Source organism: Ctenocephalides felis, unplaced genomic scaffold (assembly GCF_003426905.1).
Source record: "Ctenocephalides felis isolate EL2017-DRISC unplaced genomic scaffold, ASM342690v1 CF-g0.4_SCAFFOLD_01886, whole genome shotgun sequence".
Lineage (NCBI taxonomy): Eukaryota > Metazoa > Arthropoda > Insecta > Siphonaptera > Pulicidae > Ctenocephalides > Ctenocephalides felis.
The window spans coordinates 83,575,025-83,588,658 of NW_020538040.1; the positions used below are offsets into that span (position 1 = coordinate 83,575,025).

Here is a 13,634-nt window from a genome sequence, read left to right on the forward strand (position 1 = left end):
TATATACATATTTATTTTATACTATTATTTTTGTCATCATTTCTTGTTTAGGCCATTTACCAACGAATTTAATGCAAAAGTTTTTATTCCATAATCAAAATTGATAAAAAATGAAATAATAATATAATGTGTTAATTAAATAATCAGAAAACAATAAAATTTTTTTGGGGGCTAAATTGCTTGGTGGTAATATGATAGTATATATAAATATAGAATAAATATAATTTACAAAAATGTTAACCGTGAAGTCCATGCGGCAAACCGACTAAACAAACCCTTATTATCTGTATGTATATCTATATGTATATATATATATATATATATATATATATATATATATATATATATATTATATGAGGGATCGTGCGAACAAAGAAACTTTTCAAATATTCTCACTGATATCTCATAATTGAAATTTCATTGAACGTATGTAGAGATTGCTCTCCACATGAAGGCAATATCAAGTAACTTAATAAAATAGTGATAGATTTAGTGAACGTATTTTTATTATTTTTTCATATTCGTATGAGTCGTCATGAGTCAGTCAGGGATGCAAAAACAGTGACGCCACAACTCTCATGTGCATAAATCAAACATGACTCATCGGGCATATGTAAATTTCGCTCGACTTCAGTATACCTATCGTATTCAAAGTTTCAACCTCTGACCGGCTATGCACAAATGTTACATGATTTGAATATCTATTCAGTTGATGCGAACTACTTAATTTTGAAGTCAACATTATGTTGATTTATTCCAAATCGTGTTCCAGGTAACATTATTTCAATGATGCAAAATCGAGACTAAACAGGTTGGAACATAGCAAAAAAATTAAATGCGAGCTATCAAATTAGATTAGGAACTACTTCTCTGGCTCTTATATTCTCTCCAGGGAATTAATTATTGATTTGAACTTTGTGTAGCCCTTAATGGAAATATGAATGTTTTGAATTGAGATCGCAATTGTATTAATTTTTCATTTAACTGCTTTATATCGTAACTAGCAAACCCGACGAACTCCGTTTCGCCACCAGATGGTTTCGTGAGAAAGATGAAGACATTTTTTGTTTGTTTTATATTTGAAAAGGAAAAATTTGATTTTATTGCACAACAGTAATGAATTAATTTCGATTACAAAAATGAAGTATTTTTTTTAGTTGAGCTTCTCTAAGTAAATGAAAATGAATCCGCAAATTATCCGTTTCAATGAAGAGCTCTTTGGTAAATCACATTTTTTGTTTTTTGGTCTGACGTTAACACAAACAAAGCGGATGGTTTTCCAACTCGTGAACAGGCAACGTATAACTGCCCATGTGAAAAACAATGATTTTCTAAATAATCTATTTGAAATTTATCCCGCAAACAATAAGCGATTGGCCTTGCGACTTGTTAGTTGTCATTGCGAACGCAAGGCGAACTGGAAATTGCAATCTTGCATTAAGGCACGATGCCATGCACCACTAATTTCTTAATATGTAATCTTAGCTATAAACCTTGCGAAGCCCGAGACCTTTACAAAGAATGCAAAATTGTCGAACCCGGTTCGTGCGTTCTGGAGTTATTTCGTCAGGAAAGAAAACCCGACTTATTTTTATATATATGTAGATTATAATTTTCTTTAATATATTTTTATAAACGTAATTAATCAAGTTTATCAAAATGGCAAATCAAATGTTTCATATTCCTGAGCTGATTGTCCATAATGAGTTTTATTATTAATCAGACAAGGTCATATGTTGAGGATTGTATGTGTGATTGAAATAGTACGACTGGACTTATCAACAAAATGAATTGCTTTATGTTATATTGACTAGTTGTTCTTGTTTGATAAACATAAATGACTGTATATATATATATATATATATATATATATATATATATATACACGTAGACGTACAAGATAGCATTTTAATTTGGATTAACGGTGGAAAAAATTATCAATATAACATTTTTTTCACGATAATACATACACGATGGGCGATGATGATATACGGTTTATCTTGCAAATTTGTACCTTTTTCTGCCGATAAATACTAGATATAAATTTAGTAGAACTAAAATATAAACTTTATAATATAAATTTTAATTAAATTCATTAATGGTTTATAATAAATAATTACGTCTAAGTTTCAAAATTGTATCATAATTTTAGCAGTTGCTAAATCTAAATTCTATTAGCCAATTATTCACACATATTGGAAAGTTCATGAAAGTTTACTTAATGCATATGCCACATACAATTAGTTTTGTTTTATATTTTAAATGAAATTGGTAATATTCATCAAGTCTATGCAATGGCATCAACATTTTCAAGATATTTCATGATTTTTTTTAACTAACAGCAAGATGTTTCGTTCATGAATTATACATTATTGGCCTTTTTTAATATCTTCAAGTAATCTGAAGGCCTGAACATTTGCAATAATAGTATAAAATAACGAATACACTTACAGTTAATTATTTCTTTGATTAATAATGAAATCCTTTGTATTACAATCTGAAATGAATTCTTATATACGTGATCTCATTTTATTTGATGTGCTATACTGGCGCACATTACAAATTCCTCAATCAGAAATTAAACGAAGCGTATTATTGTTCATTGAATTTATGACATCACGAACTATAAAATATCACTAGCTCCGTATATGTGAACGACGATCTAAACTAATTTACCGTCGGGTCAAATGTATTAACGACTTATATATATTTGAAGAGTATTTTATTCAAGCTTTTAATATGCACGGGTAGATGTTTGTCGTCTGATAGTAAACCCTATCTTGGTATAACATAGTATAATTATCATCGCACAGACTGAATGGCAGAAACATATTCATTGTATTATAGATACATATCGTCGTTACCGCATTAAAAATACCTTCAACCTGGCGTATAGTAATGTTCAGATAACATTCGATGTTGGTTCTTTCACCTTTGCTGTGCACATTTTATTTTGCATCGCGCTTCGTCTCGACGGGCTTCGTGTGCGCGATGCTCAACTTCACAGTCTGATGCGTCTGTGCATTTCATGCAGAGATAATTAAAACCTACTGGACTGAACCATTACCTCGACTTTTTTAATGTGCGAAAATTAAATATATAAATAAAAAGTCTCGTACACATAAAAATTTCTACGGTTCTGAGATAGCAATTTCACTACAATTAATTACTCATTGTATTTTCATTTAAAGTTATGAAGAACAACATTGTTTACATCTGTGATTGCTAGTTCTTAATATCATTTTATTTGCATATTTTATCGCAATGTATGAGCAATAAAAAGTGAGAACTTGATTTAAACTAGGCATATTATCACGTATTTAGTTTCTTGCTCTTTTCAATTGCACTTACTTTATCGCGTACTTCTCCATGATGTGTTAGTTAGTGATCGTCTTGAGCCCAGTTTTTTTATAAATGTAAAATATAAGTGGGCTAGTAATATAAGCCTTGATCTTTTACATCTATTTGTAGAAATGGTTGGGACAATTGTATAATTTGCATATTACATGTTTATTTTATCACTTACAATGCAAATTATTTTGATGGCGATGTACTTGCTGAAATAAATACATGTATATCACTATCCGGATAATAACTATATTATTTGAAACAGTTTTTTTGCGTAGCCTAAAGTTAGAAACTCTTTATAAGCAATACAGTGCGACTTAATTGTAATCAACTTATGATGTTTTTAATTGGCATGCATATTTTTATAACTGCCCGGCAATAATTAGTTTTGTATATTCATGAAATAATTAAACACAATGATGTCGAGGGACTAATATTAAATATGTTAATTAATGCAATCTCTGCTCCATAAATCAATACAAATAACATTGCAAAGCATGTATTGAAAGTCCAACTATTGCTATAAATATAGCAAGAATTTGTTTTTGTTTATAGGTATGCGAATCGAGCTCGCATTATGCAAAGAAACTATAGGATCTGCTTTTTTGCATAAATAAAAAAGATACCTCTGGGGCCGTACTATTTGACACTTCGAATCTCTTTATTATATATTTTAATTAATCTCTATATTAATTTGTTAAAATAACAACACGCTAAAACTGGTTGCGACAATCATGCATAACCTTATTCTATACTTCTTATATTTCTAATTAGCTGCATTGTGCTATGAGAACCGCAATTAGAATTTTGTTTTATTGTAGAATTTTATATTTTTGTTTTACCAAGAACGAACACGTTTTTATGTCGTGCAATTCAAATATTTTGAACCCTATGATAAGATATTACCTGTATCATAATGATGAGTACTAATGATAATAATATAAAATGCTATCATATAAATATATTTTGCTTATTTAATTTTATGAAGCTTTTTTGACTAACGATATTGTTATCTGTATTTATCCTACTATTAGATATAATTCTATTATTGTAACTCAATCCCATGCTTTTTATGAAGTAACCAATTTTCTGAAAATGCCATATAATGGAGATGCTAATTAGGTATTAGTAATAAAATCATAATTTAGCTTATGTAGATTAGAAAATATTCTGCTTATTGAGCTTTAGCTTAACATACTGTTTTTTCTGTTTCTTTCAGACCTGACCCGGCTTAGCAGATACGCTTCTTAAGCACACATATACACACCAATATTCAAAATAAATACACAACCTTTAAACGAAATTGCCTAATTGCTTGAGCTCCCTCACCTACCCTACGCGCAACTCCGTTCGGCTGCGAATCAATTTTCAAAAAAAAATTTGATTTTAGCACAAACGTTAAATAGCTATAATAACGAAGTGTGATATAAATTTGATGATAGAATATTAAATATTTTTATTACAAGAAACTAAGTTCTGGATCGTTCTTACACTCTAGTCCGCCGTTTGCCATATTTTAAAATTGTTACTCTGTATTTTAATATAAAAATATTAAATATTTTTAAAGAGAAAAGCCATATTGATTTCGAAGTTTGAACTCGATGTCGTGTGTGATATTTTAACTGTTTTAACTGATGTGTTTGTTAATATCGACCTATTCTAACCACATGTAATAAAAAAGACGTATATATTTATAGTATATTTTTGTGGAATAATAGCTACTATATATGTTGTCATAAATGAAGCAGCATAGGAATCCACTTAGCGTTTGTATTTTCAAATAATACATCTGAACATTATAAACTGCGACGGTTGTGCAGTCTTTTTCATTGACTGCGAGAGACGATTCCTCGCAGCGTCTTGTTACATTTTGATACTCGTTAATTTTATTATATATTTGACTTTTACCGTCCCCCTTTTATTCTACCCCAAAATTATATTCGTGTGAGCCAACGGTATAAAAAGCTCAGCAGAGTTTCGTCATGGCAATGGTCAATATGAACAATCTTCTAAATGGAAAGGACTCGCGGTGGCTACAACTGGAAGTGTGCCGCGAGTTCCAGCGCAACAAATGTTCGCGACCGGACACCGAGTGCAAGTTTGCACACCCGCCACCAAACGTAGAAGTGCAGAACGGACGAGTTACCGCTTGTTACGACAGTATTAAGGTAAGTTTCAGGGAAGCATATTCCACATCTGTACATTAAACATATCTATCGCTTACGTATGCGTTACGAAAACACAAGATATATTTAGGGAAATCGCGTCTATTACACTTACCCTTACAATTAGATTTTTTTCGCTATTGTTTAGTTTTGTACTGTACAATTATTTTGAGTATCATCACTACCTTTGTATTCAAGGTCTACTTACCAGTTGTTCATATCAATAATAATAAATTAGAGGTCATATTTATATAAACTCTAATGTTTTGATATTTATAATTAAATCAAATGTTGTTATCGCTATGAGTCAATGAGGTTATCATATAAAAATGTGTCTTTATGATATTTATTTCTAAAAAGTTAAATGTATTATTATAATTAATTGATGAATAAACATACTTTTCGTCGAGGTATGTGTGAAGCTCCGCTGAATTGATAAAAGTTAATTGATGTTTTTTTTATTAATGATTAATTTTAAATGAACAAATACTATGGACCATATGATAAACGACTAGTTTGGCTGTAAGTCAACTTGTTCTTATTCTATTTATTATCAGACCGCTCCCAGAGACAGAATACGGATCGTCTGGTCGCCGTTGTATCAGCATTAAGTCAATCTACGCGCTGGCATGCGCCGCGCCGCTCCTAAATATTTACCTTTGGGTTTGCACTCCCTTCTTCCGCTTGGATGAGTCCCTCTGTCTTTTCCTTCTGTTTTAATTAATCAAAAACGTTTCACGCGAATGTTGAAGTTGAAGCCGTAGCATAAACCACCCTAACACTTCAAGTGCTTAGGCATAACCGACCATATTTGTGCGTTCCATTAGAAATTTTATTCATATTTCTTTGTTTATACTTATTAACACCGCGTTGAAAGTAATTTTGGTCAATTTTTTTAATTTATTCATCTTTCTATTAAAGCTTTTGTTAGTACTATGAATATCATAATATATGCACGTAAATTACACTTTAAAATTTATTATAATAAAACATTTCTTCGGATCATGTAAAACAAACAGTTCTCATTAAAAAATATTAGTAATAATAATGAGGTAAACGTGGGTGATGTTTTAAAGATCTAGAATCATTCATGGTGTAGAATAGAAATTCGACTGCCTACACATCTCCCACTCGTTTCGTTTTAGTCGGTTGACACCGTGCTTTCGTTGCTGTCGTATAAATCCTCTCTTGATTCATTTCATGGGATGAGATATCCGGTGTCTGAGATAAGGAAGTTTATTAAAATTATGGGATTGGAAATGATCAGACGTGTCGCAATTTCCTCCAAATTAAAAACAACACTATCGGTGAATGCTTCTCCCGTTGAAATGGAATGATTTTTTTTTAAGATTTTTGGCTGATATTATTTTAATAAAAAAAAGTCAGCCAATTTTTGATGAATATATTTAAAAAAAAATAATTAATGTTTATTAGATTGAAAAATTATCTATCTAAAAATAATTATGCAAATGTAATGATATTTTACGTGAAATTGAATGTTTTACATTTACCTTCCATTTTGAATTTGCTCATCTAATTCATATAAAAACTTCATGTTGAATATTAATTTGAGAATAGTTTTATATTCTTTTTACATTTGTTTCGTTAATTGCATGATTAAGCGGCGGATATAATCAAGCTGACAGTTTTTGTGTGGGTTCAAACTAATGGCGATGATCGTTTAAAAATTCCCTTGCAAACTGACTTTTACCTCTCTCATGGAACATGAGCGCGTGTATACATGAACTCGATCTAAGTCCGGCGCGTCATAAAAGACCATATGGTCGCAATAACGAAACGAAGCCTTTGTTATCCGGCCCGTGACATGCCAATGCGTCACGCACTTTCTCCTCACCGAGCCCGTTTCGAGTGCTGCATTCGGGGCGTTGACACATCGACATTATCTTCCAAACTAACTTTGGGATTAATAATTGAAATCAGCCAGAAGACACCTCTGCAAATATGCATTGTCCAAGATTTAGCTGTCAATCAAGCAAAGATCTATCCAGATTGAAGCACATTTTTTACATTTATTATTTCATTTGAGCTTGGATGATATCTATATAAAATAATTTGTATCTTTCAATATCGGCATGCTTAATATGAACAATATTAATATCGATTCTGTATTCATGTTGATCCATAATTTATTAAAAATTTTTGTTATAGTGATATACTAATGCTTTAAAAAAATCATAACTTATGTTGTGGTTTATATTTAACACTTTCATATTTCTACTCTAAACATTCAGAATTATTATCCTAGGTTTTAATATGACAAAATATGTACGACAGATGTTTTTTATATTACGTCACGATTCGTTGTATGTGGGCTGCACGTTAAGCCGGGAAGACTACATTCTTAAATACATACAACCGTCGGATGTCTCCCACGAGAGTAGTTCCATAAAGAAATAATGAGATTGTTTACAAAATGTTTAAATTAAGAATGATTTTTTTACGCAAGAATAATTTTACGGTTGATTCATATAGCACCACAGAAATGTTTTATAACAGTTTCAATACTTTAAAAATGAAACTCTTTGCTAATGCTAATGAAACTATATGAATTGCATGCATGTAATGATTATGAATGAATGTATATTTGAGTTGGCGATAAAGAGATACTTTTGCAATTGGAAATGGTGGGTCTGATTTGAGATATAGGCTTTGACTGATTTTTCTGAAGCATTTTTGCTTTTTTTAACTTTGATATGACAGATTTATTTGTAATTTTGTGCTGATAAATAATGCAGCTAATTTTAATATCTATGACACATTAACAACTGATAGCAAGATGAAAGTGTGTTTATGGTTATAAAATATTTAATTTTGTGTGCAGGGCGTTAATTAACTAATAGTGAAACAGATTTTAAATGTGAAAATGATACAAAACACAAAAAGTGTTAGGGATGTTTAGTATTTGCTAAACTGCTAAAATTTAGGAAAATTTGTGTTAGGAGTTTATATATTCAATAGATAAGTCCTGGATTTTTTCAATATATTGATTGTTTCTTTTCCGAACAGTAAATCCAATAAAAAAAACAATTTGTTTTTTGAAGGGTTTATTCTGTCAAAGACAATGTTTTTTTTAAAAAAAACTATTGACAAACATTAATTAATGATGGTTATTACAGATTATTTAGAAAAATTATAAAGGAATGGATTATGTACCAGTGTAAAAAGTAATAAAGCGTATATACATTTATGTGTATGTAAGTGTGCATATGTATGTGCATGTTTATATACATAATAATATTTCTCAACATTCGCTGAAGCAATGCTTTCCCATTTTTCGTAAATTACCAATACAAAAGCCATAAAAAATTATTTTTGCCTAAATTCCGTACATATCCCTTACATCTGGCCGACAGAACTCCATAACATCAGTGTGTTAAAGTCTTGTGAAGTCAAAACATTTACAAATATCCTCGGAAAAACTCGAGTGTTTTTAACAAAAAATATTAGTGATATGGATATATAAATTATTACAGGTAAATAATTTTTGCTTCTCAATTTTATATAAAAAATTAATGTTAGTCAATAGTTTAAAAAAAACATTGTCTTTGACAGAATAAACCTGATGATGGAACGTATCTAGTTCCGAAACGTCGTTATTAAACATCTTCAAAAAACAAATTGTTTTTTATTATTGCATTTACTGTTCGGAAAAGAAACAATCAATATATATATATATATATATATATATATATATATATTATATTATATATATATATGCATTGTTTTTGCACTATTTAATAAATATTTTAAATTTTTCGAACGTTTCAAGACTAGGAATGTCTCATTCTCACTGTAATATAATTTAATTTTAATTTTATTCAGTATAATCACTGAAATATGTATACGAATATATATATATATATATATATATATATATATATATATATATAATTTTGTGAGACGTTTATCAGACAGCATGAGTTTTTCCATGTGCTCGAAGTACAAATGGTACGAACAATAACGGTCTTGTTCGCCGCCTCCTTTCCACGTATCCACGTATCTACCGAGTCATCGTAGCTTCTGAACTACGGTTAAAGCGGCGGTAATCGCATTTCATCGTCCTCCTGTCTGCTCGCGTAGCGTAGTACGACGTAGAACGCGCTTCATGGCGCCGTTGCACCGTAGCATTGTAATTCCCTAAGGCGTGCAACCTCGAAATTACCTCGTTTTTCAAGAATTTGCTATGACTTGTATCATTCTGACTTACACGCTCTTGATTATGTGTATATATCGTATTTACACATTTTTATAATTGCATTCATAAATATGTGTCGATTAAATGTGCAAATTTACTTTAAAATCGTACTTGACAGATTTGTCTTAAATATATTTCAGATATTTCATTTATAATTGTATGTAACATTTCTTAATAATTATTTTTTATTATTGTGCACTTATCCCCAGTTTCACGCGGTATTCGTTTTACACGTTTTAGATCTTACACGGTTTTTGAAAAAGAATTTTCTTTACATGAAATTATAAACACTAAACTATAATTTGCTTCTATCTACAACAACATTTCCATTATTTTACTGTGAAAATACAATACTGCAAAATGTATGTTACAGTTACGAAATATTAGTTGTCTATGATGAAATATGTACATAAGATGGGAACTCTCCGTTTTATGATTAAAACTAAATTTTATGTGTGTATGAGCTAGTTTGTTTGAAGTACCAAAACAATGAGTATCATTGTTTTTAAACTATGTTTTTAATTAGTGTTTATATATAATTGATCGAGGTCAGTAAATAATATAATTATTTTTTATTATTGAAATAATTAATATTTTTATAATATATTAAATGATTTTGATATTACTTAAAATAATATTTATTTTTTGTTCAATGTGGTTGTTATTCATCGTATTAACATCTGACAAAAAGAACTTTTTTGTAGCGATTTTTGTTAAGCACGGTTTTTCCAAGAGTTTCAAGTTATACGGTTTTTCATGAAACCTATCTTCCGTGTAAAACGGGTGATATGTTTATATTCAGCGAACAGCATATATAATTATATTTCGGTTATAGTTTTAGTTATTAAGAAACCGTAATAGGGCAGAGTCTATGACTTGATGATGCAGTAGGGATTCTTAGGCAGTACAGCAAAGAATTTGTCTATTCATCAGTTACTACAACATATCTAGTTATAATTATTATATACTCTGCTGCAAACTTAAGATCTAGATGCGTTTAAATGATGATATTGTTACGCTGATTATACAGGAATTTTAAGCACCATTAGCCTCAAACTATTGATATTGCAAGTACGCATGAAGCTGGTTCTTTCTATAAGTTAGAGCTAATATTGTGATATTATTATGGTTTAATGATTATTATAGAAATCGTTCAGTTATAACCTGGAATATTTATTCTTATATAGTTAGTTCTGCTGATATTTTCACTGGATCTTTCGCACTATACAAACATGCATTTATATATATATATATATATATATATATATATATATATATCAATTATGTCGTTATTGAATTTCCTAACTGAATAGTACGAGCTAAATAAAATAGTTTCTTTATAGGACATGCTTACACTTTATGTGAGACCATTTTCCGATCTTGTTATAAGTGACCCATTTGTGATTGGTCCCATGTACCACCCTCCGCCAGTCGTATTGGTCGCCATTATTCCTTGGGCCCCCTTTCTCCAAAACACGTACGTGACCCAGCTACCTCATAGCGTATTACGAGCCATTTATTTATATGGCCATTATAGCGATTATTATTATTACTTTCATGGTTATCCGTAATACATAAACTCCGGTCTTGCATACAGGCTCCTGGTGTATTATATATTACATATCTTATATTTTATTATAAAAACTAGAATGAGAGACAATCTTGAAAACCTTTTTTTGCTGTGGAGTACGTTCGGTTTTTATATCTATGGCTTATCATAATAAAATTGTGTGTCTTTTTGTCGAACATTTTCAAGTACTATAGATAGGCGTATTTTATGGTCAATGTTCCTAATTTTATATCAATTGTTAGATCATATAATTCACCGAGGCAAGTAAATTATATGTCCTACCTTATTGAGTTCTTAAATATAATCATTAGTATTTATTGTTATTCACATACATAAATCACTTCATATGGTTAGTTTTTGTAAATATATTTCGAAATATTTGCAGTTCACCTCTGTTGAGTTCACGCATTTAATTTTTATTGTTATGTTAGGTCTTTTATTTTTCAAGTGGTGCGTCGTAAAATATCGAAATGTAATCCTTTATTTTGCTTGCGCTATTGTGTCGGTCGTAAAGCCTGTAATAAACCGTATAAGCTGAAACAATCGAGAAGTTTTAAATGAACCATCGCGCGTCTGTGAATAATTCCACCATCGTTCGCAAGTTGCTTTTTTATTTTATTTGACATGTTTGTATGGTTATATTTTAATTTATTTTGCTAACGCCTGCCTGAATCACGTCTGTTCATAAATGCGGTTTTCTAATTCTCATATTAAGAAAATGATGTTTTTTTATACCAAGCCAAGTTCAAGTTAATTGCTTAATAATTAATCCATATTGTGTTTATTATCTCCCAAAATTGGTAATATCTTTTTATAAGATCATTATCATCTTGTGCGGCAGGTGGATTTTCGTCTCGCCTGATAAAATTTTATGAGTATTTTATATATAATATAGAACATTATAATTTTCTCGCTCGCATAATTATCAATTCAAAAAAGTGAATAGCCAATTAGCCGACCAAAGTACCGTTCTTATCTTCACGGACGCACGCCACAGTTGGTTAAGTAGACTTGACACGCGGCGCATAGTGACGTATACTGTGATTTCTTATTTTTATTAATGAGAAAATTTTGTATATATGATACTGGACTCGCTTTATATCATAAACTTATACGGTCAGTGGGCTCGTGTCTGGCATGGAGTGCAATAAATTTAGCATTGGTCACGTTCTTATAGCATTGGCAAACCTGTTTTGCTTGGAGCAAACGCGAGTCTCGGAACAGTGTAGTTATTAGAGAAAGTATCTCCTTGTCGATAATATGTGATTGTTTTGGATTATATAGTCAGAATGCAATTCAATTCAAGATGATGTAGAAATACAGCCTACAAAAATGGATAATGCAAGGGGGTGGTGAAATGTTGAAGGCTTTTATTTGTATTCGCGTCCTGCTGCGTTCGTACATTATTTCCATTTAAATATTCATTGTTCGCAGAAAGCGACGCATTTTCATTTATTGAATGTGACGCTGTCTACGAACTGTGCAATCATTGAGACGTCCACTCAACATATTCTTCTACGGCTGCTGCTAGTTTTGATGGAGCGAGCTGCATTGCTTGAGTCCATGTCACTGACAGCGCCGTCCAATTCACGATTATACCTGCACCTCTCATATCATCTTTGTGTGCGTTTGCTCCTTTGTTGTTCTCTTGTTTGCAGCCTCCATCGGTGCTATGCGAATATGCTATCTGCATGCAATCTGCATGATCATGAACATATGCGCGTCTCAAATACGATTTTTTTAAATGCTTATGATGACTTTTATTTTATTCTGAATATTATTAGAATGCGATTATGATGCCAAGATTCCTTTAATTATTACACCAATAGTGAATGAGATACCAGCGAAGGATCAAAGTTTATGATGTTTAGTCATATTTTTTTTTCTTTTTATTTTAACTCTAGTACACTGTGACTAGTATTACACACAGAAACACAAAACTGAATAAAATGTATTTCTATTACACTCAAAATTTGAATAACTATCGCTGATAACTTATGGTTGATAATTGAAATATTGAACTTGATTTATTTGCAAACGCTAATGCTCTTTGTTTTGTGCCACAACAGTAAACTTATTTGATGAAAGTGAATCTGTTTTTGTATACTCTGGCGGATGATAATTATAATGCTGTTGAAATGGTGCGAACATTTATTTTCAAATTTTATGGTATCCGAAAATATCAAGTCTTCTATTGGCTGTTATGTATAACGAAAGGCGAGCTATATGGTGCCGTCATCATACCCGATATAGAACGGTCGAATGAATTAACTACTGAAATTGTGCTTGGCCATCGCGAATACCGGAAGCTTTCATCTTTACTAATCGTATGAGA

The 13,634-nt window shown here is 30.8% G+C and overlaps 1 protein-coding gene across 7 annotated transcripts in view; it reads left to right on the forward strand.

Moving 5' to 3' along the window:
• LOC113378477 (muscleblind-like protein 1) overlaps positions 1 to 13,634 on the forward strand; it is a 248,109-nt gene that overhangs the window by 69,882 nt on the left and 164,593 nt on the right. For all 7 annotated transcript variants that reach the window (XM_026619005.1, XM_026619008.1, XM_026619010.1 and 4 more), the window contains one exon: positions 4,568 to 5,516. In XM_026619005.1, coding sequence (XP_026474790.1) covers positions 5,331 to 5,516 — 186 coding nt within the window. In that variant the 5' untranslated portion in view covers positions 4,568 to 5,330. The remainder of the gene's footprint in view (positions 1 to 4,567; positions 5,517 to 13,634) is intronic.